General features: G+C 51.8%; 1 protein-coding gene across 3 annotated transcripts; it reads right to left on the bottom strand.

The window, feature by feature from the left end:
- Positions 1-757: 757 nt before the first annotated feature.
- TTLL4 (tubulin tyrosine ligase like 4) lies at positions 758-27,449 on the bottom strand. Of its 3 annotated transcripts, none has more exons than XM_034062649.1 (19): positions 27,420-27,449; positions 19,842-21,193; positions 18,709-18,818; positions 18,210-18,273; positions 17,130-17,254; positions 16,675-16,785; positions 15,834-15,910; positions 14,740-14,934; positions 14,577-14,659; positions 11,857-11,985; positions 11,100-11,222; positions 9,474-9,572; positions 8,805-8,939; positions 7,939-8,076; positions 6,007-6,109; positions 5,221-5,431; positions 3,057-3,127; positions 2,434-2,516; positions 758-1,614 (listed from the first exon to the last, which is right to left on the bottom strand). In XM_034062649.1, the coding sequence occupies exons 2-19, from the start codon at positions 21,131-21,133 to the stop codon at positions 1,473-1,475; spliced, it is 3,291 nt and encodes a 1,096-aa protein (XP_033918540.1). In that variant the 5' UTR covers positions 21,134-21,193; positions 27,420-27,449; the 3' UTR covers positions 758-1,472. The 3 variants fall into 3 exon arrangements, with proteins under 3 accessions (XP_033918540.1, XP_005153899.2, XP_033918541.1); XM_005153842.3 differs by having other exon boundaries at positions 27,371-27,431; XM_034062650.1 differs by lacking the exon at positions 2,434-2,516 and having other exon boundaries at positions 27,371-27,431.
- Positions 27,450-27,746: the final 297 nt, after the last annotated feature.

The raw sequence follows: 27,746 nt of genomic DNA, 5'->3' as shown, positions 1-27,746 counted from the left end.
GGGCTTGGTGCTGGGAAAAGGCCAGCAGGGCTGGGGTTACAGGAGGACACAGTGCTTGCCCTGACCCCGGTGGCCCTTGTCCCGCAGCGGTGCGGGGAGGGGGCTGGATGGGGCCAGACTCTTACAGCTGCGCCGAGCCTGGCTCCTGCCTGGGCACCGCGGGGTGCTGGCAGCGGGGAAGGGAGCAGGCATCTCCACTTTCGGAGGCTATTTTCAGGCGCTGGAGAGAAGCCGGCGAGCGAAGAGATTGTCACCAAGGAGACGGGAGAAACAGAGCCCAGCTCCGGGCAGCAGAGGGCTGCGGGGAGAGGGGAGGGAAGGGCTTCCTGCAGGCCCCAGGGCCTCCACAGAGAGCTCAGCACCGACCCCAGCCCCGAGTAATCCCCCCGAAGTGCCCAGCATCCCCCCGTCAGGCAGTGAGGTAGCATCTGAAAACAGCAATGGACAGCTCAGGGGAACCCAACGCTTCCTTCTGCTGCAAGGCTCGGCTGCTCTGTCACCACTGGCCAGTGATCTGCAGGAGAGGCTCAGGACATAAGACAGACCCCAGACATGCTGGGAGCTGCTCCCCCATGCAGGGAGCACACTTACCTGCCATAGGGCAGCAAGAATGACCCCAAGCTCAGAGAAGGTCACAGAATGGTGGGGTGGTGCCTGTACCAGAGCCTGCTGAAGAGTGGGGAGAGCCGAGCTGCTCTACAGATCCAAAAGGGTCAGGGAGGCCCCGATGGGGGCAGATGGAGGACAGGAGAGCAGCTGAGTGTTAAACTTTAATAAAAATACATAAGAAACAAAGGGAAAATAGAGCCCAAAAGAAGAGCACCAGCCTGCAGTCCCCACACCGATGCTGCGGACAACCTGGGAGAGCTAGCAGCCCTACTGTCCCCACAACAAACCCCACAGCTGGTACCCATGGTTTCTCTGATGTGCATGACCCAAGCTTCACCCAGGCCCCAGGGCTTGGCAGGGAGCAGCAGGGAGGATGCTGGCGTAGGTGCTGAGAAAAGATTAAATGGGTTGGTTTAAAGACCCTGCTCCTTCCAGAGGAACAGAGTAGGGAGTGGCTGAGGACTTCTCCAGGGGACAAGCTGCAGCAGGGCAGGTGCAAGCTCAGCTCCCCAGAGCTCATGGAGACACAGGCAAACAAGGGCTCAGCCCATGCTGGTCAGGAATGAGAAGGCCAGGCTGATTCCAAGCTCAGCCAGCTACCATGCAGCAAAGAAACCACCATGTCAGGCTTTAAGAGCAGCCTAGGAAAAAGGCCAGACAAAGCTTAACTGCCCAGCTTTGCTATTTGTTTTAAAGATGGAAGTCACACTGGTCTCTTCTTTACTCAGTAGAACATCCCTCTCTAAAAACAGCCCCACAAGTAAGTGTGCAGTGCAGGTGGCTCCTTGCTCTCTGAAGCCAGCTTCTGTCTCTTCCTTTGAGGTAGGTTGAGGTGTCCCCAGGGAGGGACTGCAACTGCCTGGTCATATCACCAAGGTGGTGTCAGAAAGGCAGCCAGCAGGTTTCTGGTCGGCTCCACCACTGCACTTGTTGAGAGGTAATTTCTGAGCAGAGCTGGGCTCCAGGCATCTCTTGAGGCCCTCACCAGCTGAAGACAGGAGCGTGCTGCAGGAGAAAAGAGACCCCGTGTTGCTTAGGGACAGTGAGAAAGGATCAAAAGGGCCATGGTGGAACATTCATCTACAGTGTCATTATACACAGACTCAGAGACAGGGCTGCCAGGCTCACCTACTCCATCTCCTATCACAGGCAGCACTACTCAGCCCAATGGACACCCCAGGCACTGATGGGACTTTAGGGTCATAGCTTGATCTTCCTGCCTGCACAAAAACCCAACTCCATCCTGGCCTGAGCACAGCAGCAAGAATGCCATTCCCCTTACTTAATACCAGAGACCGGGGGTGTGTGCCTGCCCTCCACTTTGGCTCACCCAAAGGAACCCCAGTCCTTCACCTCTCTGCAGGAAGCTCTCAGGGCCAGCAGCACCAATTTTGCAGCCCAGCTTTGCCCGGGGAAGCTGGCAGAGCATGTCAGACCCAGAAGCCCCATGCTGCAGTATAGAGCCTCTGCTCACTGCTGGCCACATCAGAGGCCACAGAAAATTTGGGCAGGTCTCTCTGGGAACATCTTTTCAGCATGTCCTGGCCACAACAATCCCAAACATCACCCACTCCCGGCTGTTCTGGGCCTCACTCCCACATGAGCTGGGTATACAGTGCCGAAGAGACATGCCCAGTCACACAGGCATCATTCCAGCCCCACCAGTTGGCTCCCCAGGGAGCAGAGACTGGCTGCAGAGCCTGTAAGCCAACCTGCTCCTCTCCCCTTAAACAATGCTGCTTTCCCTGCTGCCACGTCTCTCTCACGACACCAATCCTAAAACCACACTGAACATCATGCACGTCACAGCCACTGCAAACTCACCCCAGATTGCCCAGTTCCAGTTTGCTGAAACCATTTGATTGAACATTGCTCTTCTGGAGGAAGAAAGACTTTGGCAGTGACCACTGCAGGAGGAGAGAAAGACAATCAAATGGCCATTTCAGTTGTGGCAGTCTGCTGTGCTCTGCCCTAGTGCGCTTCAGCCTCACTCTGCTGTGCATCGTCACTGCCACCACACTGTTCCCAGAATAGCAAACAGAGCAGTCTTTGCTCTCTGCTTGATGAATCCCTCTGCTGTAAGTGAGAGCAGAGCATCTTGAGGTCAAAAGAGTGGGTTTCTTTCACTGGATCAGCCTGCTGTAAGGCACAGGAGTGACAGACAGAGATGGCTCCCTCACGGAGGGGAATAAAGGGCAGGTCAGGTGCCAAATATGTAGGGCTGTGCCTAGCACACCCAAGGATATTCAGATGCAAAATACTTTGAGATCTGATACACTTGGTGGACTCCACTTTGGTGGGAGATAGCGAAACATGTGAGTTTCCAGACTCCTGGAGGCCTTAAGAGGGCAAACAGGTAGGGCAGGAGGTAGAACAAGCAGGTGCTCTGCCCAACTCTACCCAGGCAAACCACCACCTCTCCCTAGCTCATCCATGGCCATACTCACCATCTGGGCTAAATCCTTCCCTGCCCCAGTGTGGTACCCTTTGACACACCAGTTCTTCAGTAGCTCCAGACCTGGGGAGTGACAGAAAAGTGAGAATGAATGACCAGGTTCACAGAGAGTTAAACCTTCCCTGCTTGGGGAACACAAATATGCTGCATGGAGTGAACTGCCCAAGCTGTACATGTTATGCCACAACTACTTGACCACGTGCCTGAGCCCAGCAAACACGGGGTAAATCAAGGGCGTTCACCCTTTGTACAAGCGAGCAGCAGCATGTGTGCTGCCACAGTGCTGCCTCCCTCCCAGGGAACCACACGCACTGTGCAGCAGGCTCAGCCAAGCAAGGAAACTGGGGCAACACAGGATTTGCCAAATGAGACCAGACTGGGCTGTCCCCCTGAGCCCAGTGCCTGCCAATGGTAGCATCTGATTTGGGCTGCACCCGTGAAAGTTCCTACAGTGCAAATGTGGAACAGCTTTGCTGTCACCAGCTCCTTTCCCAGAGGAGAGGAGCTCAGGCAACCTTCTCCTTGCACAGCACTCTGCAGCACCCCAGCACATTGTCTCCTCCTTGCATGGATCCATCTGGAGCTTGACATGATCTCCATCCCTGATAGAGGGCAAGGCTAGCACAGACAGAGCTCAGCACAGACATGACTGGAAAGGATCGTTCCTCCAGCTGCACACAAAACATGCTGCTTGAGAGCAAGCAGAGCCATGTGTCCAACTGCATTGAACAGGCTCCACTTCCTCAAAGGCCTTCTGATAGCTGTCGCTACCTCAACCAAGCTCCCTACTCTCTGCTAACCCAGAAATACTGTGAAACCCAGGACTGTTCCCTTCCTGTTTGATTTTTTAAGAGCTTTAGAGCCATAACACAAGCTAAGGGGCCTTGAGATTTAAGAACCAAGCAGAGCAATGACCAGGAACTTGATGTTGTCCAGCTGAGATTACTGTGATTTGCTATATGAGACTAGCCCTGGATATAGGAGGAATCCTTGCCGTCCAGACTCTTCTCTTCAGTGACCTTTCAGCAAGCCCCAGAACCTTGGAAGAAAATCCCATGTGTTTGGGTCTGTGGGGAGTAGGGCAGCCCAGCAGCTGTGCTCTGGGCTCTCTGCGCCAGCCTGGGCCAGCGAGAGAGGAGGGCTACATGGAACATACATGAATGGGAAGGGGCAAGTGGGAGGCTGGGTTTTGCTCAAACATGAAGAACGAGGGGATAGAGCACATCTGCTCCCTGGGCTGCTCTGGGGAAGATGGAGCATTGATCCAGGATTCTGGCCTGAATGGCAAGGTTCAGGGCAGCACTTCAGTGCAGACGACGACAGGATCTTTCCTGCAGCTGACAGAGGGCATCCAGCAAAGGTATTAGCGAGGCAAAGGATGACACATGCTGACAGCACAGCTGGAGAGGACTATGAGGTTACTATCTCCCTGTGAAAGACTGTTACTGACCCCTTTGATATTTGCTTTAACACCAGTGAAAAATAATAAAAGCATATTTTTTCTTCTCTGCCAGCTCCTGCAGAAGCCTCTCTAGCTAGATCAAATGCTGAATGGAGAGCCATGAGCCCCTACTGCTGCCCTGACAGAGACAGCCCTGGGTGAGAAGGTACTGGTCCAGCCCAGCTATGCTTCATTAAAGAATAGGGTTTTATTAAAATACAGAGTTGTGTCCTGGAAAGGTGGAAATGACAGCTAGATTTCTAGTGTTTAGGAAAAATTCCTCTGTGTTCACACTGACAGTTTTTCATCAATTAGAAAGCAGCAGAAGACCAGGGAATAGGCCAAAGTTTTCCTTCACAGATCACCTGTAATGAGCAAAGCCCAATGACTCCAGCTGTTTGTCCCTCAGAAAAAGGCAGATGAAGAGAATAATAGGCCAGAGCTAGCCAGGTTGAACGCAGAATCCCATTCTGCTTCAGCTTCAGGGCACCTAGAAGTCTTGCATTTACCTTACCAGAGCATTCAACACCTCTGATCAACTCAGAATATGCTTTTTGTGATAGCTGAAGCAGTCTGGGAGGGTAACACATTTCCTATGGCTAGCATGCAAGCAGGCAGCTCCCCCTCAACATGTGTAGCTCACAAGTCTCCCACAACTGCCAGCAGGCAGCCTGCCTGACTCAAGTGCCTGTGCCAGGCTCTCAGATGCAGTTACCTTTGTGTTTATTCAAGTAGTATTTGAGCTCCCACTGGGTCACCAGGATGTTGAAGTAGCGAGGCTGCTCGAAGAAGTGCAGGTACCGCATGGAGATGTGGGTGGGGAACACCCGCTCGAACTGCCCACGCCGGGAATACTCATCCTCTGTTTCCACCAAGATGCGAACATCATCTGGGGTCAGGATGTCCAAGACAGAAGAATAAAAATCCTGAAGACAAGAGCAATCCAGGGTCAGGGAGAAGCAAACTACGTTTTGTTGGCTACCCTTCTCCCCTCCTCACTACTCAGAGCCCCTCAGGCAGAGGTCTCCATCTGTCTGAGATCTTTGGGACACACAGAATATGGAAAAAATCTAGGCTCAGTGGTGACAGCAATGCTGATGGAGCTGAGGAGATCCCCAGTTCTGCAGCTCAGCCTTTCTTACAGATACTGCTGGGTGGCACACAAAGCAAGTGTCCTTGATAACCTGAATGGGGTCAGCAGGCAAAGGCTACAAGAGCTGCACAGAGACACAGGAACAGGCCAATGCTCAGACCTAGTTTGGGGACTGGTGGGTAATGTGCTTCTCAGCACATGCCTATTTTAATGTAAAGATGAGCCAGTGCAACAGTGGCTTAAGCAAACCCAATTTATTTCTGACCAGCTATCTTGTAGCCCACTGGAGTCCAAGCACTCCCCATAGTGTTGCTATCCTCACAGAGGGGCACAATCTGGAGAGGGACCATGGCTGGTTGGGATGGTGGCTTGGCAAGATGGCACAAGTATTAGAGGAGACTGTTATACCTGGTCAGGTATCTTCTGCATCAAGTAATAGACCTTCTTCATCTTCTCAGCTATGAAATGCTCAGACATTGGCTTGGGCTTCTCCTTCAAAGCACTGCCCATACTGAGGACACAAAAGAGGCAGCAGAGCATTTAAGTGTAGAAGACAAAATCCTGCCATGGGAGAGCTGTTCCCAGCAACTTCTGTGAGAGCAGTGACACCCTCAGGAAGATGCCATGGAGGATCCTTTCTCTAAGGATTTCACTAGTTCCGAGATTAGCGATACACCCACAACCTTGTGCATCAACACAGGACCCAGGAATGATGTGGACAGGGGAACTGGGAGGGCCCTGCCAGTTCCCCACTAAGGCATTCCAACATTCCCCTGTTCAAAGGTCAAGCATCTCGTCACACCCACACATGGTGCAAGAAGGCGAAAGACACACTGTGACCCAATTCACAGCACTTGTGAACTGGGTCACGGTGGGATCTCATGGGACCTCATGTTTACATCCTGCTTGGAATGCAGTTTCCTAACTATAACCACATGTATGAGCACTTGGTATTGCACAAGGCAAGAGAGAACTCATAGATCCAAAACTTCCTCCTGCAACATTCAAGAACTCTCAAGACCCAAATTCAGCTCCAGCTCCACATGCCATGGGAAATCCTGGCCTTTTGTACGATCTGGCCAGCAATCATCTAAACTATTCTAAGCACCCAACTGAACCACTTGGGGATATTAAAGTCTGGCAGATACTTGTCCAACACCTTTTAACCCTGTATCAACATGGCTAATTTATGCTGCTGCTGCAAAAATAATTAGTTGTGTGCAGATCCAAATGAGGAGAGCAAAGCCTTGAGGCTGTGCTCTGTGGTGCTTGGGGAATATATAGGTCTGCTGGAACGATGCCTATATGAAATAAAAAAAAACGTTAATATCCTTCCCAGGGCAGAAGATGTGGTTAAGCAAACTTGTTCTTGGATGTAGGAACTCTGGTAATGCATCATCTGAACTATGTTAGGGAACTGCTTAATCCCTGCAGGTCCCTCTGCAAACACCTTTCCTTCAGCACTTCCCCTGCAAGCTGGGAAGCAGCGTGCGATCAAAGCACCACATATAAACTGGCGAGAGATTCCCACCTGGAACAGGCCGTGCTCCAAGCCTTACGCTTTGCTGAAGGCACCACGCAGGCAGAGGGCAAGAGTCCCACCTTTCAGCACACCCATACAGCACCGTGTGCTGGTGCGCATGCCAGCAGGCTGCTCCTCCAGTTACTTATGGCCAGTAGCCACTCTGCTGGAGGGAACAGGATTGGTTTCCCCCTCACTGTCAGGTTTGAAACCAGTGTAAGCCCAAGCTGTGGTGAAACACAGAAGGAGCATGGGCCTGGGTGGACACATGCCTGGGAATTAGCCTTATGCAAGAAACAGTCATGTTAGCTACCAGGTAAGATAATGCACACTCTTACCCACAGGTCTACAGCCTCTAACACCTGCAGTCCTGCCTAAGGAACAGATCACTTCAGCCTCTGCAAAGTAACAGGTGCTCCTCTAGCATCAGCCCTGGGGCAGAGGGTAAGCAGATCCAGCCTCAACACAGCCAACCAACCCTCCAAGCAAAAGCTGAAGCAGTGCAGCTCAGCATCACACTAGTTACAGCAGGAGTAAGGAGAAGAAAGCACAACTCGACTAACTACAGAGCAAGCACAAATTACACTGGCTTTGCTTCCAACTATGGACCTGCAGAGAGGGCATAAATCCTTCTGCCTTCAGGAGACCACAGGAACCAAACACTCAGGCAATCATGCAAGCCCCTCAGGCACATATTTGAAGGACCAGCAAGCATAGGCTCTCAATAGCATAAAAATAAGCATTTGCTGGGCTACAAGCAGCCCCTACATTAAATCCTCCAAGAAAAAAACCTGCCACTGACAGAGAAGGGGGCTGACCTGGAGGTAGAACCACTTCTTGTCTGTGGCCTTGGGGCTACGCTGTCTGCGCTGGGAAGAACAAAGCCAGCAAGATTGAGGAGGTCCCGGATCATCTGGCCCTTGACACTCACATCCAGTGGCGAGTTGGTGTGAAGGCTGCGGGGAAGAAGTATCACAGTGCTAGAATGGAGGTACCAAGCCCCACAGCCCCAAGATCACACCTGGTTTAATACCAACCGGGGTACAAAACCCACTCTGTCCTTTGCCTCATCACAGACAGACATGAGACACTGATAGAAAAGTCCTAACAACAGCTCTTTGAATAGAGGCTCCCCACCGAAAATAATTAATTTCCCCACCTCTTCCCAGATCGGCTGGAAACAAGTAAATACATCCCTAAAGCCCTGTGTGGGATCATGACTCTGTGTCCAGTTCATGCTCATCCATCTCGCAGGCAGGAGAGGCCATGCTCGGGTACAGTGCAGCTCCCAGTCCTGCCTGTGCAGCTGTCACCACGCAGCCGGGTACAGTCAGCAAGCAAGAAGCAGTGCACAAGGCAGTGGAGCTGCTGATCACTTCTACCCACGCAAAGAAGAAATCTCTGCCATCACCTGTTCCCTACATTACACATCCCTCCTTGGTCTTCCTTTTTTAATGTACTCTTCCCTAGCTCTAGCTGGAGCATGCCCAGCGAAGCATTCTGAGCTGCAGATGGATGCTGCTCTCACAGACAGGGAGGACTTTTGATTCCTGCAATTTGGAGAGGGAGACTTCAAAGGCCACAGTGTTTTAGCATAGTGTGCAGGAGACACCAAGAGTCAAATTCACTGTGTGGTAAAAGAAAGGACATTATTCACTCTGCTATGGCTCAGAATCTGTTTTACCTTGGGGAAATGTTGACCTCTAAGATCCAGGGCTTGAGGTTTTCATCCAGCATGATATCAAACCCAAACAGCTCATGGCAACAATATGGGTGACACACATACATCTTCACCAGGCTGTTCACATAGGGCTCAGATCTGCAAGCCAAGGAAAAAATTCTTATTTCCAACAGTCAGACAGCAGAGCTCTGCCTGTTCACAGCATACACTGCCAGTTCCAAGAACTTATGCAGACACATGCTGCAGGAGCGGGTGGGCTGAGAGACCAATGAAGGCCTGCGAGCTGCTGCTGCGTTGCATCCTGCGCAGCCCTGCTCTGTCCAGGCAGGATCTGCTTCTCAACACAAAATCCGTTCTGCATCAGAGGACCTTTCTTCTCAGGCACCCTGGCCAAGCAGGGGAGTGGGTGGCAAGCTGGGCAATGTTGGGTACACCCCACCCTTCTGGCCTCCCCCCTGAGACCCAAGAAATGTAAGGTCTATTTACCCAGTGCAGTTACTGCAGCATGAGTGCAAGTAACAGAATGAAAGGAAAGATTCAGAGAGAAATACTGAAGCCAACAGCAGTAGTAGCATTTAGATTAAAAGGACTGGGCTGAAAGGGGACTGGAGAGCCAGAGGGATCAGGGTGCACAACACAGCAAGGCACAGAGCAAGGAGTGCCAAGACTCACGCAATGATGGTTTTGATAACGATGTCCTTAATCTTCTCCCAGATGGCCTCGCTATTAACTCCCTTTTGGTTCAGGTAACTCCAGAGAGCCTTGAGTGCCCTGAGAGAGAAAAAGTAAAGAAAGCAGCTCTGTAGCCCATTGCTTCCCAGCCCTGCTAGGGGAGTGAAAGCAGCAGAGGAGAATCTTGACAAAACTCTTCCCTGGCACAGCCGTCCTTCTGCCATCCTTAAACCCCTTAGCTCCTTGTTAATGCCCTGCCCAGCTTCATTCCTGGTCTTGCAGGCCCAAGCTACCAGGAACATAAATGTGTCACAGACTTGGCCCAGCATTGGAGTAATAGGTCCCAAGTTAGCACATGAGCAAGGTAAGTCAGGACCAGATCTTTTCTTTACCCCACCTTCTTGTCCTCAGGAAGCCTTCCCTTCCTGCAGGCCTTCCCCCACAGCACTGCAAAGCAGCTAAGCAGGAATCCAGCAGGACTCCTCTGTTTTAGCTAAAGCCATTTCACTAGGCTTTGGGGGTGGAGAAACATTTCAGAATGTGTTGAAAACAAGATGGTAGGGAGGAGCATCTCTGCTTTTATAGAAGTTTCCCACACCACACCAAGCTCTGCAAACTACCCTGACACTGAGCCAAGGATGCTCAGATGTTGCTCAAGTAAGACCATGTGGCTAATGGCCAGGAATCCAAAGGTCATGCTTCCTGCATATGAGATGGAGTATATTACAGCTACTCTCATCTTTAATGTGGGAACAGCCAGCTTTGATTTGTATGGCAGTACCAAAACCCCACACAATCCCACCCCCACGGGATTTCAACTGCTGGGGAACAGCAGCCTCTTCTCAAAGTCTCAGTGGATGAACAGATCACTGAACAGCAGGTCCAGGCCTGAGAAAGCAATCCTACCATAACAACTGAACTTCTGCAGTTCCCTCTGAACTGAAGTAGCCCTGCCCAGGCCCATGAATCAAGAACTCTATCCTGCACTATTTTTAAAAGATTTCAAACACCACTGTGGAATCAGAGACAAGTGCCTGGGGCCTTGGATCAGTGCACCCATGGGACAGCAAGGAACAGAAACTGCTGCCAGACTGCAGCCCTTCTCCCAGATGCCTAGAAACAGCACTGCTGCTCCTATTCCCTCTGAGTAGCACATAAATTCAGTTTCGCACCAGGATGGTCCTTTTCTCTGCCTCCCCAAGGAAGTCAAGAATGAGATGGGCAGAAGCTGCCTTCTAGTCAGTTTAAGCATCACAATTACCCATTTAAATTCTAACAGCAAAAGATCAGATTCTGCTTTAACCATATCAGATCACCCTTGCAGTATGGCAAGTGGATGAATGAGCACAGATGAGAGCAGTGTTGGAAGCAGGGAACAGCACAGAAACAGGCAGGATGAACGACCACCACCGCCCAAACAGCAGCAGACAGGATAAATCACAAGCCAGGGAGAACATTCAGATTTCACTGACACTAACCCATGCTAAAATCACTGCTCCTCCAGTTTCCCCAAGCAGGAGCACACAATGCAAGAAGTACCTTCATTTTTCAGGTAAGAATACTGAAAAAAGGCTTACTTAACAGGGAATAGGAATTGCTACCCTGTGCCCTAAAAGCAGCACCTACCACTTGTGTCCCTGACAAGCAGTCTCATCCGAGTTGGACTTGTACTGCGTGTTCTTCTTGTTCACACTGTAGTTGGTCAAGTGCACAAACTTGTTGCTGAGGCTCTTAATCGAGGAGGAATACCTGAAGGAAGCAACAGAAGCACAAGTAGTCTGAGCTTGAACTGGCTGCCTTCAGGCCCGTGGGGCAGGCAGAAACTTCTCATCTCAGACCACCCTTGGCCACCCACCATCTCTGCTGCCTCCCTTTCCCAGGCTGCCTGGAGCAATCTATCCCCTGGGCCCAGGGCTGATGGGACAACACATGAGACAGAGCAGGCTGCCTTGGGACAGTGGGATGTAATCCACCCTCACAGCACATCTTTAAAAAAGACCAGAACCTCAATGAGCAAAAGCAATGACAGAACTGCAGCAGCCTGAGGCAATATAGTTAAAACTAGAAGAAACATCTCAGTTTCTGGTACACCAGCTCTTATGGAGCATGAAGCACAGACAGCATATTGCAAGAACTGCTTTACACTCAGCTGATTTTGCCTTGGGAAAGATGGATAAATGAAGCATCCTCTCACATTCCTTTTTAACACTCACCTGCAGTGACCCCATGTATTTGCAGACTGGTTCTTAACCAAGCAAGCTACAGCTTTAAGCATCACCCTGTATGGGATGACTCCTTCCTGCCCCAGCTGAGGTGGGTACCACAGCCACACATGCCTCAGCACTGAGGCAGCCCCCCAGCACTGCTCTCCCACACAACCTACTTGCAGCTAGCAAAGCGAACCAATCCATCCTTGAACAGGTAGACTCTGAGGGGATCATAGCAAGTGACGTAAACGTAGATCCTCAGGTCAAACTTCTTTCCACCAATGAGGTAGGGTTTGTGAAGGTATCTGCAGAGGGAAGCAAGCACCAGGGGAGGGTTATGAGTTCTATAGAATCATAGAATAGTTCGGATTGGAAAGGACCTCAAGATCATCTAGTTCCAACCCCCCTGCCATGGGCAGGGACACCTCACACTAAACCATATCACCCAATGCTTCATCCAACCTGGTCTTGAACACTGCCAGGGATGGAGCATTCACTGCCTCCCTGGGCAACCCCTTCCAGTACCTCACCACCCTCACAGTAAAGAATTTCTTCCTTATATCCAGTCTAAACCTCTGCTGTTTAAGTTTCAACCCGTTACCCCTTGTCCTATCACTACAGTCCCTAATGAAGAGTCCCTCCCCAGCATCCCTGTAGGCCCCTTCAGATACTGGAAGGCTGCTATGAGGTCTCCACGCAGCCTTCTCTTCTCCAGGCTGAACAGCCCCAACTTTCTCAGCCTGTCTTCATATGGGAGGTGCTCCAGTCCCCTGATCATCCTCGTGGCCCTCCTCTGGACTTGTTCCAACAGTTCCATGTCCTTTTTATGTTGGGGACACCAGAACTGCACACAATACTCCAAGTGAGGTCTCATGAGAGCAGAGTAGAGGGGCAGGATCACCTCCTTCGACCTGCTGGTCACGCTCCTTTTGATGCAGCCCAGGATACGGTTGGCTTTCTGGGCTGTGAGTGCACACTGCTGGCTCATGTTCATTTTCTCATTAACTAACACCCCCAAGTCCTTCTCCGCAGGACTACCATGAATTTCCTTTTTACCCAACCTGTAGCTGTGCCTGGGATTGCTCTGACCCAGGTGTAGGACCTTGCACTTGGCATGGTTAAACTTCATGAGGTTGGCATCAGCCCACCTCACAAGTGTGTCAAGGTCCCTCTGGATGGCATTCCTTCCCTCTAGCGTATCAACAGAACCACACAGCTTGGTGTCATCAGAAAACTTGCTGAGGGCACACTCAATTCCATTGTCCATGTCAGCAACAAAGATATTAAAAAAGACCAGTCCCAACACCGATCCCTGAGGGACACCACTTGTTACTGGTCTCCAGCCAGACATTGAACCGTTGACCACAACTCTTTGAGTGCGACCATCCAGCCAGTTCTTTATCCACCGAGTGGTCCATCTATCAAATTGATGTCTCTCCAATTTAGAGACAAGGATGTCATGTGGGACAGTGTCAAACGCTTTGCACAAGTCCAGGTAGATGACGTCAGCTGCTCCACCCCTGTCCGTCATTTCCGTAGCCCCATCATAGAAGGCCACCAAATTGGTCAGGCAGGATTTCCCCTTAGTGAAGCCATGCTGGCTGTCACCAAGCACCTTGTTGTTTTTCATGTGCCCTAGCATGCCTTCCAGAAGAATCTGCTCCCAGATTTTGCCAGGCACAGAGGTGAGACTGGTCAGTAGTTCCCTGGGTCATCTATTTTTTTCTTCTTGAAAATGGGGGTTATATTTCCCTTTTTCCAGTCATCAGGAACTTCACCTGACTGCCATGATTTTTCAAATATGATGGCCAGTGGCTTTGCAACTTCATTCACCAGCTCCTTCAGGACCCGTGGATGGATTTCATCAGGTCCCATGGCGTTGTATACATTCAGGTGCAGGAATATCTCCAAGCCCCATTTCAGAAGGCTTGGAAAAATAGGGATTAATACAAAAGCCCTTTTGCACAGCATTCTAAATGCATCACAGTGAAAATGAGAGAGAAAAAAAAAAGCTCCCCCATGCAGTATTCCCTTCTGCTCAGTTCCATTTTGAAGATATTTTCCTGGCTCGAAAGCACAGTAACTTTTCCACACCCACCAGACTGATCACAGTATTCAGGAACATTTAAGACATGCAGTCTTAGATGCAGTGGGCCACAGATGGTTTGGTTCAACAAGCAGAAACAGTCGGAAATTTTTATCCAAATAATTTGATTCTTCAGCCCACAAGTTCAAGATTTTCCATAGGAAAGCTCATCACTTTGCACAGAAGCAATCAGAAAGAACAGACAAGCCAACACAGCAGTTCCCTGTCTGCCAAACACTGGGCAGTTTTCTTGCCCTCGTAAGATCCTTCCCAGAAAGCAGCCTCAAATCAAGCTAAGCTACTCCATTTTTCTGCAGAAGAGGGAGGAGATTCCAGAAATCCTGTTATTTCTAGAAAATCCTCTGGCCGACATCCACACATACAGAGGCTCTTACGCGTTCTAACTTGGATAGGAAGAGATCTTTGACAATTGCCACCTCTTCCCTGGGACTTCTCTTTCCACTTGCTTGTGGGCACTGGATAAGGTCTGTTTGCCTCCAAAGATGCCAAACCCCAGATTACAAAGCAGCGTGAGCAGGATCACAGCAGAGCTGAAGCTGATCAACTGCCAGACAAAAGCTCCAGAAAGCCTCTGGAGCCAAGTTTGTAAGCAAGACCTCAAAAATCTTCAGAGACAGCAGCTCTCTGGTAAGCCCAGCTGCAGCCTCACACCCAGGTAGATGGGAAGCTTCCAGATGCAAATCAAGTGCTTCTGCTCTGCCACATAGTGGTAGTGGCCCAAACCCAGCCAGAGAGACTGAACAGCAGGAGGTCCCAGGCTGTGTGTTAACCTTGCTTTCCCTCACTCACCTCTGTACCAGCAGTGGTCTCCTTTTGGGGAGCTGGCTCCATTTATGGATGACTTGAATACCGATGCCTCTTGCTGATGCTGGCTGCGAAACACAAATAAGAAGGGATTAGATCTCCCTGCAGCTACACTGGGACAGAGGATTGAGCTCTGCTTTGCACTTACTGGTTTCACAATCCATTTCTGGCGGCTAGCTCCTTCCTCCCACGCTTTCTTGAGTAATTTGATGTCCTGAGGCAGGATGAAGGACTGGGGGAAAAAGTTAAACTCCTTCTTCCCACAGCGAGCCTGCATTTTCAACAGGTTGCGCCACAGACGGTCCTTTCTTCCAATTTGAAATGAGCCAGGGAAGTGATTTAACTGGAAAAGAAACCAGATGCTGTGAGATCTCACTGCATCCCACCTTCCTGCCCACCCCTTGCTGCTCCCTGCCTAGAGGATATAACCTTTCTGAACACAGTGAAGGGTAATGTCCTTTGCTTCCCTCCTAGGATTGCACCAAGATAGGACCCATGTGCTCCTGAGGCCCTGCAGGGACAAAATTCCACATGGTGACCCACACCAGCTACAGAGCCAGCAGCAGGTTCCTTGTCTCTTCTGATTGTCTAAGCAGCTGCAGGGCACGAAGCCTCAGCCTTTGAGTTTCCTCTGGCAGTATTCTCCACCCCGGTACCTTCCCACTTGTTTCTAAACTGTGTGCCAGAGTCCTGCCTACGTAACACAAGCTCTGGGGACAGATAGACACAGGGCTGGAGGCTGCTAACTTCCAAACATTGATGCTGCCTCAAGGCTGAGCAGTTCAGAGCATCAGAAAACAAACAGGTATGTGTGATGGATATCAAACCTCTTGTCCCTTGTGTGTTCCCCAAGCTATGGGTCACCCCTTTGTGATATGGCCCTCTCTGCAAGCCCCTCTGGCTATACTGGCATAGGGGGCACTGGCCCTACTGCTCAGTTCTGCCAAAGAAAGGACTGCTTTGAGCAACAGTATCTGAATTTAGACAAGCTCACAAGCAAACATGCCTTGGCTACAGGGTCAGTCTGTACAAAAGCCACCCTTACAGCACGGATGCTCACCCAGCTGCCCCTGTCTTTTGAGCTCATCTCCCAGCACAGGAATGTCAGCTGCCACGATTTGGAAGGGACCCTGTGGGAACAGCCTACACAGCAAACATCTGGGCTTGAAAACAGGAGCACCCAAAATGATCCCAACACATTCACCATGCACTTGAAGGAAGGTAGCCCAAAACATCACCTACCTTCTGGTGTTCCTTGATGGTTCTGAAGCTGGGGGATTTCATGTGATGGCCCCAGTAACCCAGCCAGTCATTGCTTTCTGCAGAAAAACCAGATAAACCATGACTAAGTACCCTGCCACCCACAATCCCTTCTAGCCCACCAGCACCCCACCTCCTGGAGCTAGCAGAAGTATACCAGGGATGCTGCACAGAATAGCACAAAGCACTCATACTAGATACTCCAAAGCTGCCAAATCAAGAGCTATGAGTGGGATCTGCCCTCTGTGTCCCATTAATAGCCCCAGAATAGTCTGTGCAGGGGTTTCCCAGTACACACAGTAGCCCCATAAGTACTCTTGCAAGATCACACTCCAGGGCATGGATCATAGCTGCAAATGCTCAGTGCTTCCCCAGCCCTCTCCTATACATCTCTTCAGTATCAAGATCCCAAGCCTGAGAACAGTCTGGCTATGGTCAGAGAGGATGGTTTTTTCCTTAACACATGGAGACAGGATGCTTCGGTGCTGGGGTTGGCATCACGTGAGTGCCAGGCTCCCTAGAGTGGCAGCACCATCTAGAGGCATAGCTCTAACAAGCCACAGCACAGCTCTGCTGCCCCACACACTGCCTCAGCTCCTGACAATTCACGGGTAAGTCATTGTTGCCCATGCCAAGGAAAAGCCAAGAGGGAGATCAGGACCCACAGAGCTCAGATATCGCAGGTCAGACAGGCAGAAACAGGAACCCAGCATCCTGCAATGCCAAGCTCTGCTCACCACAGGCAGATTGCCTTCTCATGCGCACAGGCTAGAGGCAGGGGAGGACAGGATGTGCCAGATACTTCCAGCCTCCCACAGCTTACTTTTGCTGACTCTGAAGTGGGATCTGCTAATGGTTTGCTTCACTATATTTGGTGTGACTGTGCACATTTTCCATCGCAGCAGCTTCCTCTGTTCCCAAGGCAGCTTTTCCACTAGGAAGGCAAAAAGATAAGGACAGAAGGAAAATGAACACAACACCTTCCCTAAGTTCACTGCACAGGCACAAGGTCTGCAAGGGAAGATGCACAAGCCCCTTTGCAAAACTAGCATGGAGCAGAGGACTCCATGGCTGGGGGAGATCCAGCATGCTGGAACATTTGGTGGAAGCCTGACTCATGCTCCAGGTTGCAGGAGCAGCTACTGTTTTACTCCAGCCCTTTGGATCTGACAGTGGTGCTGGGTCTCATCAGAGTAAGGGATGCTGTGTGCTGGCACCGCTGCTTGCTAGTAACAGGCTGGCTGCTCTCACCCTATACAGTAACAGACCCCAGCTCACCTGCCTCATCCCGAGTACTGAAGTAGAGAGTTGGAGGCACATTAGGAAATAAACTGGAGACAAGAGCTGGTTTGAGCACTTTCTCATGAGCCTCAGCAGGCTCAGCCAGGCACTCGATGCACTTCCTAGGAGAAATAAAGCAGTAGATGTTTGGCTAAAGGTGAAAATGAGCACAGGGAAGAAGAGGGAAGTCAGAAAGAGCCTTGATCCTGGTAGAAGGATTTGCATCATTGCCATGTGGTGCAAGTAATTGGTGTTAAGGTCAGTAACCCAGTCTGCAGCGAGGACATGGGGGCGAGATCGCAATGAATGCACATGCCAAGTGTTGTAACCCCTGTGGGTTTTGTGTTTTGCTAGGGCAATGGGGTGGAGTTTGTTATATGACAAACCCTATAACCTAGTCCACAGGAACAAGGGGTGGAGGTTATAATGCATATATATATATGATTCAGCTTTTTTAACCCCTGCAACACACCAAAACCAAGAAAAAGAGGGCCAAAGTTTTACCGACTGTACGTCCCCCTTCTTACCACAGCAATCCCTAGCACCAGAGAGGAAGGGCAGAATTTATAACGTATCTATTCAGGTTGGGATGATGCTAAAAGTAGCACTTATAATGTACATATATTTAAATATATGCCACTGCAGCCAGTGGAAGAAGCTACACCAGATTAATCCACTAAGGAACTAAGAGCACCAAAAGAAAAAGAATCACAACATATTGACCCCAATCTCCCAGGCCACACCTTGCCTCACTGAAGGGACTGAGTGTGGCCTGCAGTGAAGGGGTTAGAGACCAGGATGGGGGCAGGAGTGGAAAGAAGTGTTTTCCCTAAATCTTTGTACATTTACATCTGTTTCAATACCAGAATCAGTAACTCAAGTTCATCAATTGGCAATAAATTATATTAACATTCCTTGGCACAAAATTGGGTCTGCCCACAACAGACAAAAGGCAGGAGCTCATTTTGGCAGGGAAGCCTGTTACTACCTCCACTCCATTCCCCTACATGCTACAGCCCTCCTCTGTCACCAAGGAGGGCAAAGACGGACAAATCTGGACAAAGGTCTGCTACTAACCTGGATACAAGAGCCATGGATCCACTGGATGACACGCTAGTGACAGAGGAAGCATCTGAGTCACCTGCAGACAGGGAGAGAGTCAAGTTTTATCTCCACAGGGAGTGAATGCATAGTCATGAGGGGAAAAGATAAAACAAATGCTCCAGGGGACAGACCCTTCCCAGCTGTCCTGAATCCTTGGATCCTGGGTTTTGCCTTCTAATTGGTGGCGTAAAAGGCAGGGCAGGGAGTGGAGCTGACAGCTCTGCACAGAGAGGAGATGTCTAAGTTTTGGAGCAGGACAGTGGTGAACCCTAGCTTGCTCCCCAGAGGAACGCGTACAGTTCCTCCTTGCTGCTACATTGCTTTTGGGTTCAGCACAATCTCTAGGTCATCCTGAAATGACAACATGAATGTAAGACAGAAGAGGGCTGTGCTCAACCCCAGCTCCCAGAGAGCCCCCACACTCCCTACCTTAAGGCACAGAGCACAGCCTCCCTAGGGAACCAGCACTTACTGTCCTTGCCCTCCTCCTGACTGCTGCTCTCATCCAGGCCATCAGGAAGTTCTTCCTCTGCTTCATCCTGGGGATGGCTCAGCTCCAGTTGTGACTGCTCAGCAGGGACTCTGGGACAAAGAACATCACATCAAAAGTAGTGGCACATGTTTTCAAGGGCCAAAAGACCCAGAAGCCCACCAAGCAGCACGAGATAACGTGGACAGGGCAATGATATCACTGCCCTCCCTGGTGCTGATGTACAAGCACTAATCCCAGGCTAGCTATATGGAGAGGTCCCAGAGGAGCCAGAAAGAGGCACAAGGACACCATCTCCCAGCAGGAGTGCACAAGCTCTGTGTCCTTGCTGCCTCCCTGTCCTGCATCAGTTTCACATACCTTTAGGTACCCATGTCTCTGCCCAGGAAAGCCTTGCTGGACCTGGCTCAACAGCAGGTTTCACCCAACATACATGAGAGCTTGCCACAGCAGGTAGGACCCTGTGACTGTGTCAGGAGTGAGCTAGAAATGCCACACAGCAATTCTATACTATGGCTGAAGGAGAAGGTGGAGGGGCTTAGAGCCACCTGCATCAAGCTGGGGTAGGAGGAAAGCTCCCCCTGCATCACAGAATCATTGAATAGTTAGGGCTAGAAAGGACCACAAGATCATCTAGTTCCAACCCCCCTGCCTCACACTAAACCATGTCACCCAAGATTCTGTCCAACCTGGCCTTGAACACTGCCAGGGATGGAGCATTCACAACTTCCCTGGACAAGCCATTCCAGTGCCTCACCACCCTTATGCTAAAGAACTTCTTCCTTATATCCAATCTAAACTTCCCCTGTTTTAAGTTTTAACGTGTTACCCCTTGTCCTATCACTACAGTCCCTAATGAAGAGTCCCTCCCCAGCATCCCTGTAGGCCCCCTTCAGATACTGGAAGGCTGCTATGAAGTCTCCACACAGCCTTCTCTTCTCCAGGCTGAACAGCCCCAATTTTCTCTGCCTATCTGCTGCAGCTGGGTTTTGCTCATGAATGCAGCCCATGGTTATCCTTATGGCCACCCCCATAGGGGCCACAGTGCATCTTCTCCCAGCACACACAGATGTTAACAGCCAGCCCAGGCCATACTGCCACCCGGCTCTACTCACTTGAGCTTTCCTGGGAGCACAGCATGGGCCCATATCTCCTCTTTCTCCAGTTGGATTGTGGACATCCGAGTTGCCACTTCAGCGACAGCCGCAACATGTGTAGGCTCTGCTCTCACTGCCCTGTCCACGGGGCATGAGCTCGGTGTGCTCACACACTGGCGGTCAGCACCGCGCTCGGGAGAGGCAGCGTGCAAAGCCAAGGGATGGACACCGGTATGCTTAGTGCAGCCAGCGGCAGCATCGGTGCCTGCAAGGCTCAAGTTACTGTCAAGGCAATGGCTACCCGGCTCCAAGTTGTGAGGAGCGATGGCTTCTTTTGGGGTGAGCTGTGCTATGATGTTCTGCCTGCACCTGCTGTTCCAGTTGGACAAGCTGCCCGTGTTCATAAGGGCAGAGCTTTGGGCCCTGTGTGAAAAGCCATTGTGTGTGGCAGTCTGTATGGCCAGCTGCTGCACAGCTTCACTGATGTGGATCTCTGGCTCCTTTTCTTTTAAGCTCTGCGTTCTCCTCTCAGCATCTTCCCGCAAACACTGGTCCTTCCTGAGGGTTGCACTGCTAGGCACAACAGTCACAGAGGGGACTGCAGCTTGCTCCAATGCATGGTTGCTGCTTTTAACTGCTCTGTTGACCAGGTTACTGGGGGAGCTGTCTCCATGCCTAGAGAGGGACCATGAGGTGGTGGGGATGCTGTGGATGTTTTTCACCTTCTTGATTTCCTGTGACTGAGGAAAAGGCACTTTAGCACTGCTTGGCCATAGGAAGGAGTTGTTATTGAGCACTGGTCTACAGAAGCTGGAAGACCGCTGACCTGAGCTCAGAACAGTGCCTTTGACCCCAGTCTCAGAGCACTCCTCTGCCAGAACAGGTTGCAGGCAGGGTTCTGTCAGCAAGGAAGACATCACCCTTCCTGTGGTAGAGCCAGTGTCCGGAGGGCTTTGGAAAGGAAGTCCATAGGGCTTGGGTCTGAGGCAAGAATTTCGGTAGAACAGAGCGTTCCTGCCTGGGTCCAGGCAGGGTTGTGCTGAGGACAGGCTCAGGAGGGTATCTTCACTGGGGCATGTGTGGCATAGTGATGGTGAGCAAAAGAAGCAGGATTGCTGCAGAGGGATCCCTGAGGGCAGCAGGCTGTGGAAAGCACTCACATGTGTCCTCTCCAAATTCCAGATGGGTTTTGCCTGCTGCCAAGTGAGGTGCGGTTCATCTCTCCCTGCTGGAAGGCTGCCAGACTCAACCCAGACACTCTTCTCCTGCTTGGGGCCTGGACTAGTGTGTTCGGATCCTGCAGAGGCCATATAGAGCCACAGCACATAGGCACAATTGAGTCAGTCATCTACAGCAGCATCCTTGCTGGCCTGAAACAAAACAGCATGAAAGGCACTCTTACCCAGGCAGGGCAAAGCACCTGGCCCAGTGCCCAGGCGGGGAGCAGGGCGAGCTGCTCTCCCTGCAGGATGAAAAACCACAACTCCATCTGCTGAGCTCCCTGAGAGTCTCCTGGGACCAAGACAAAGGAAGAGCTGGCATCTCACAAGAAACCAGAGGACACAAAGAACAACCTAGAGAAGGGCCTGGGAAAAGTGCTGTGCACAAGGAAAGTTTGTGCCCTGCAAATGTGCAGGGGTGCGTGGTTGCCAGCCAGGGCCACATGCAGCAGCCCCAGCACAGCAGCTGGCTGCAAGGAGAGGGAGGCCACCTGCCTGGGACCTGGCGTGGCTGTCTGGACCCACTCCCACAGATCTGTGTCTCCAAACCACACCATGTGCTCCACCACCAGTCCTCCCAACCCCAAACATCCACTTCTTTTTCTTTTCCCCCACTTCTTAAAGCTTCAGCTCCCAAGGTCACACAACTAGGTGAGAACCTCAGCCCTTGCTTTTAAAAGAAACGCTTTTCTCACTTTCATAACCTCACAGAAAAGCTCTGCAAGGACTGAGAGCATCCTAAAAAGCTCAGGACTGAGAAAGCAGCAAGGAGCAAACACAGGGCTGTTCTAATATCAGCAGCTGCAGTTGCAGCAGAGATTGGCAGTACCACACACACATATTCCTCCCCATTGCAGTCCTGCAGAAAAGACGCTTTCAAGGAGCAACTGGTGGACCACTGAGCTGCAGATAGGTGTCCTGAATCTTCCTAAAATGAACTGTTGCACTGTACCTGCAAGATCTTCTTGCCTGAGGGGAATGGAAAGAGAAAAGAAACCATGTGCCAAGTATTTGTCTTGCTTTAACACATGCCTGGAGGGCCCCTGGATACAGCCGTGATAGGAATTTTGTAGGCTGCCTGGCTTGCTCTTCCACCTTCCAGCTCTCATAAACTTGTATATTTAAGAGCAAAACAAAAAGCATAAAAGGGAGGGTAAGGACAGCATCAGCCATCACCTCTCAGTTTTCTTGCAATACACACACATGCGCCTTTCTCACCTGAAAAACCACCTTGCGCAGCAGCAATATATACTGCAGCATAGCTGAGAGACCCTAGGATTGCTCTGTAGCACCACGACACCTGCTCACACCCACCAAAGGGTTGGGTCAGACTGACCTACACCCTCCAGACCTTCTCAAGCTGTGAATTACACCCCAGGATCTAGCACAAGCAGTATCCCAAAGAGAGGCTGTACAAGGTGGGAATGTCTCACACAGGATCCCAGAGGAGCTGTATGTCCCCAGGGAGCACCGCTGCCCTGCCAAGCTCTGCAAGAAAGCATGAAAGGGGTGAGGTCCGCTCCGTACTCATGGCTGTACTGTTCATTAGTGCTGAGACATTCACACTGAGCGCTCCTGATGAGGAAGGAGCTGCTGCATCCCTCTGCGAGCTGCAGCCAAGCGGGACTCAGAGCCGCGGGGCAGGGAATCCCACACGCCTTACACAACCGAGCTGTACCGCGCTACCCTATCTGCGCCCAGCAGCAAACCCATTCTGACATTCACAGCGATTAGCAGAGAGCAAAGAAGCTGCGGCTCAGATGCCGCCACCCGCCCGGCTCAAGTTTCCCTCAGTAAACAAGTGAATGGCTTCCACCACCAGGCCCCCCGGGAAGCACCCAGGTCCCCGGGCGAGTTCGGAACACAACGCACCCCCAGCACACCAGCGAACGTAGGTGTGAAAAAGGGAAACAAAACCAGGAGGGGAATGAAAGTGTCCCCCGTGTCCCTGCCTCAAAGGGGACTGTCACTGCAGCATCACCGCACACGCTGCCAGCTTGGTCACCGCCTGTGCTCTCACCCGGCTGTGAATGACCTTGCAGAATCAGGCTGCAGTGAAAGCCACCTGTGCCTCCACCACCCAGCTTTACAGCTATCAGTGGATCATCCTGCTATAAAAATAAGTGATTTGGCCTAATGAAGCTGTTACAAGGGACATGAATCTTACAGCCAGCTTAGACATAGGTGTGAGTATGTCAGCAGCAGCCCTGAGTGACCCTGCCCTGAAGTGACAACAGCAGCAGAGATGTAACCAGCACAAGCAGGGGGCTACTGCCAACAGGCCTGCAGGGAGAACACGCTGAGCCCTTCTCTGGAGTGCTGTCTGGTACAGGACAGGGGTGCCCTGGAAGGAGCAGCTGTAGAAGGAAGTGGCAAGGCCTTTTGTGCAGCTTCCAGGCAACTGCTGGCCAAGGGCTAGTAACCACCACTGTTCCCCTGTGGGGATGCAGAAGCTCAAAGCTGGGGGCAGGAAAGATGAAAGGAAGAACCTGACCCTGCACTGGGCAGGCCACAATGCATCCAGACTGGCAACACCACTTCATGCTGCCTGTCCTTCCCCTTGTCCACACTCCTGTCCCACCTCCAGTGTGCCACCACAGCCACCTCTCATGTCTGCCTGCAACCTGGGTCCTGTTCTCGCTGCGAGGACAATTCAGCAAAGCAGCTGCTGAACATTCAGGAGAACCAGCAAAGACGAAGGCACTTTCACAGCCTAGGCTGTGGACACAACAGAACAGCAGTTGCCATGTCCTCATGGCTCTGGGCATGAACCACAGTAAATCCTGGCTGTTTACCAGTGAGGGAAGTTCCCCTTTTACGTGTAACTCAATCAGTTTTGGGGTGGAGGGAGGTCACAGCTTGATGCAATCCCTAGTTCTGCCAACCCAACCCTGTGGCAAAAGCACAGGAGTCCTTTCTGCTGCTCACAACAGCAATAAAATTACACTTGGAAATTTCATTGTAGAAACATGAGCTGGGAAAAGCCCAGGGCAGGCTGGCTGGGCTGAAAGTCAAACTCAAACGTCATTACTAGTAATTAATGGATTTTGGCTTGAACTTATTGACACACAAGATAGAGGCCAAAGCTGTCACCGCTGGTGTGACCATACAGCTGCACTCACAATTATTTCTCTAGCACCTTTAATTACTGCTCACAGGCTTTGGGCCGTCAGCTGGAGCACTGCCACTGCCTTCACGAATAGCCCGTCAGAGGCGCGCAGGGGCCGGCTCCCGCAGCCTGTGCGCACCCCCCGCCGGCGGCAGCGGAAGGTCACTGCTCACAGCCTCAGCCTCCCTCAGGGCAGGCTCCTCTAAGGGCAGCGCGGCTGCTCCTCGCAGAGCCACTGCTAGCGGGGAAGGACGAGGCCGCAAGAGCCGGGTGTGCACATCATACCTCTGTCACGTGAGCGGAGCTGGGGAGGTTATTTTAAACACAGCTGCGGTGACACGCTTAAAATAACAAGAGCTTGCAAATGCATGAGCTGCAGGCTGACCTGATAATGTGCTGTCAGCTTCATGCAACCCGAAGTCACAAGCGGGGGTTGGCAGACTGTGATTTGCTATTACTTTCTGTGCCATTGCAAGGTGAAATTTCTGTTCTTTGCCATTACAGAGGGTAACATCTTTCTTGAAAGAAGACCAGAGTTCACACCAAGTCCCTCACTTTGCAGCTCTGGGGCTTTTGATTCAAGCTTGAACAACCGAGTTAACAACAATGCAAAATAAACAGGGTTTAAAAACAATATCCATCTTAAAATAAGGGTTTGTACCCTTCAGAAAAATGCAGAACTTCCAACAAGATCAACTACAGTAACATGAACCCAACTGACCTGGAGTGCCTAAAGCCACTCTTACACCTGGTACCCAGGTACAGACCCTGAGTTTCAACAGCACGGAAACACTCCTCACCCACGTCAGCTCCTGGAAACAAGTGGCCTCGAGTGCAGTCACACACAAAGCAGCACCTGAGGCCACCCACAAGTTCAAGCTGAAGAGCAGAGGGTCCTGCTGGCCAGAAGCCCACAAGGACAAAAGAGCTCAGAGACAGCACAGCTACCACAGGAACTCTGGCAACCCACAGGCCAACAGCCTGGTGTGGTGCTTGGCCACGCAGCCAAATATTGCTGCTCTCTCCCATCTCCAGTATTGTCCTGCAGAACCACATTTGGAGTACAACAGAGCACAGGATGATGAATGATTTCTCTCCTAATCAAGGCACCAAGTTTTTACTTGGCTACTCAGGCCACAAAAAAGATACCACTGAGAAACCACCCACCATGGGGATGCGTCAGCAAATTCCACGTGCACCATGGGATTATGTTTGTGCCTGGCATTTGCACTGGTGCAGGGCCAGTCATTTCAGTTCAACAAGCTGCAGTGCTTGAGCTCTGCTCCACACTGAACAGAAAAGGCATGAGAAGTGCATAGCTGCCCAAAACAATGCTTGAACTAAGTGGAGACTGCCCTGCAAGTACAGGGGAGCAGCTCCAGTGCAGGCTCGGGAGGGAGGAGAGAGAGGGAGACCTTGTGGGCAGCAGGGTGTTGGATTAAGCCACTGGTGGCCTAAAGCACATTCCTACTTCCTCAGCTGAGTTTCCCAGCAGGAGAATTATGCAACGTGCCCCGGGGAGCAGCTGGCCACCAGCACAGGAGCTGACAGGAGGGCAGCACAGAGCCCTGTGGTTTTAGGCAGTCTGAGCACACCCTCAGCCTTTGGCAGGAAAATAAAATAAAGGTGGAAGGCTCGAGACAAGTGGAACATGAACTGTCAATACATAGCAAGGAAACAAGAACTATCCACTTATTTCAAAACACAGAAAACACACAGTACATCCTCTTTTCTGGATAGTTTTTTTCTGAAACATATCTGAAACTGGAAGAAAAACCTCCCATGTCTGCCCTTTAGTACATAATGAGGACCCTTCCATTTCTTGGCTGGGGTGGGAAAGATTCTTCCAAAGGCACTGCAACCACCTCACCCCATAGAGCAGTCTCTTGGAGTTCAGGAGTGGAGCAGAAACAGATTCAAGTTGGGAGGAAGCTGCCAAATACTCCCAGACTTGCTGCACGGGAAGAACTTGGGAAATGCCAAGGAATGGCACCCAGCCAAGCCCATATGGCAGCCAAAGCCCTCAACCTGTGTTGGTGACACATCTCCATGCAGGCATCATTATCTGGAGACAGCGGCATTTGGCTCTGTTAGTGTCCTCCTTGCAATGTGATGCCTGCTATGCTGAAAAGGGCCCCGGGCATGACTAGAGAGGGAGGGGATGATGTGTCATCCACAAAGTTTGCCTAATACAAGCTTAAGGACTGTAGCAAGAGAGCAACACAAGGACAAATAAGCACCACTATCTGTTGGGTACAACCACGAAGAGTCAAGGAAAAATTATGAGATAAAACTGTAATCAGGCCAGCAATTTCTGTTAGTTCCCCCAATTGCCCAGAAGCCCCCAGACATCACATGCCTGCTCAGTGAGGAGTCACGTTTCAGGGAGTCATTTAGGGAGGGTTTTGATGTGGAGCTGCGGGCCTGAACTCTGTGTCCTACAAGATACCCACAGCCTGGCCCAGCAGGGAGACAGGAGGCTGGCACAGCACCGCAGGACTCCACTCCTGCACTACTCATTCCCAGATCAGACCCTGGAGGCACTCAGGAAACACTCCAGGCCTGTCTCAACTCCCCTAGCAGCTTTGCCATTCCCCTTTTGGAGCCATCAGCTCCTATCTACAACACGTAAGCAGCCAAGCCAGGGCCCTGGTGGAAGGACTGGCAGACAGGCTGCCCCAGCACCCACTCAGGTCCAGTCCAACTCGGCTCCATCCTCACTGCTGTTCCAAGGGAGAGGTTCTCTAGGGCCGTAGTTCATAGGGGACTCAGGTCTTCCTCCTCCCTGTGCTCACCCGGGGAACACGCTCAGTTTCTTATTTCTTCAGGTGAGTCTTTTGAGGCCAAAGGCGATACCAAGACGCTCTGCTCCACCCCAAGAGCGCTGGCCAGGCCGCCGGTCCCCGGCCCATCGCGCTGCAGAGTATCCCTGGGCAGCCTCCAGGGCCCAGCCCGGGGCACCTCGAGGGAACACAGGGTAAGGCCACGGCGAATCCCCGCGGAAGGGCTGGGGCTAGGCAAGGTACCTCCCCGGGGCCTGGGCATGGCGGGGCCACACCGAGGCGGGACTGGGGAGGCAGCGGCGGCGACAGAAGGCCCAGAGGCCGGTGGGGACGCTGTGGACAGGCTGGGGAGCACGCACACCGCAGGGGTGGGGAAGAGCCCCGCTCCCCGGAGGGCTGGCACACACCGGCCCTGCCCTCCCCTCCCGTACTCACCGCCCGCCCGGCGCCCCGACCCCGCCACTTCCCGCACGGCCGCCGTTACCATAGGGATCCGGGGTGGCGCCCCCACGTGACTACACCTCCCGGCAGCCACCGGGCGAGCCGCGCTAGTAAGGCACACCTCACGATGCACGGCGCCCCCTAGCGGCGCGGCAGGGACCGAGCCTAGGCTCCGGTGCCCGCCAAGGTGGGAAGAGCCCGGGATACAGGAGCACAGCTCCGGTGGCCCCGGTGCGCGGACACGGCCCGGGGGCCGCTTAGAAAGAGGCGGCTTGGTTAAGTTTACAGGCACTTTTCCAGGAGGGGCTTTCCACGGAGAGGGCCCCGGTAAAGGTGGCGGGTGGGACAGCCCCACAAAATGGCACCCACG

This window comes from Melopsittacus undulatus, chromosome 4 (genome assembly GCF_012275295.1).
Source record: "Melopsittacus undulatus isolate bMelUnd1 chromosome 4, bMelUnd1.mat.Z, whole genome shotgun sequence".
NCBI lineage: Eukaryota > Metazoa > Chordata > Aves > Psittaciformes > Psittaculidae > Melopsittacus > Melopsittacus undulatus.
This window is presented reverse-complemented; position numbering and strand designations above follow the sequence as displayed.

Excerpts from the sequence above, each read along its gene's own strand:
- TTLL4 (XM_034062649.1), bottom strand. The coding sequence starts at position 21,133 with ATGGCCTCTGCAGGATCCGAACACACTAGTCCAGGCCCCAAGCAGGAG. Across the intron at positions 14,935-15,833 it reads CCATCAAGGAACACCAGAAG|TTAAATCACTTCCCTGGCTC; the intron begins GTAGGTGATGTT and ends TTTCTTTTCCAG. Across the intron at positions 8,940-9,473 it reads GTTATCAAAACCATCATTGC|ATCTGAGCCCTATGTGAACA; the intron begins GTGAGTCTTGGC and ends CTTGGCTTGCAG.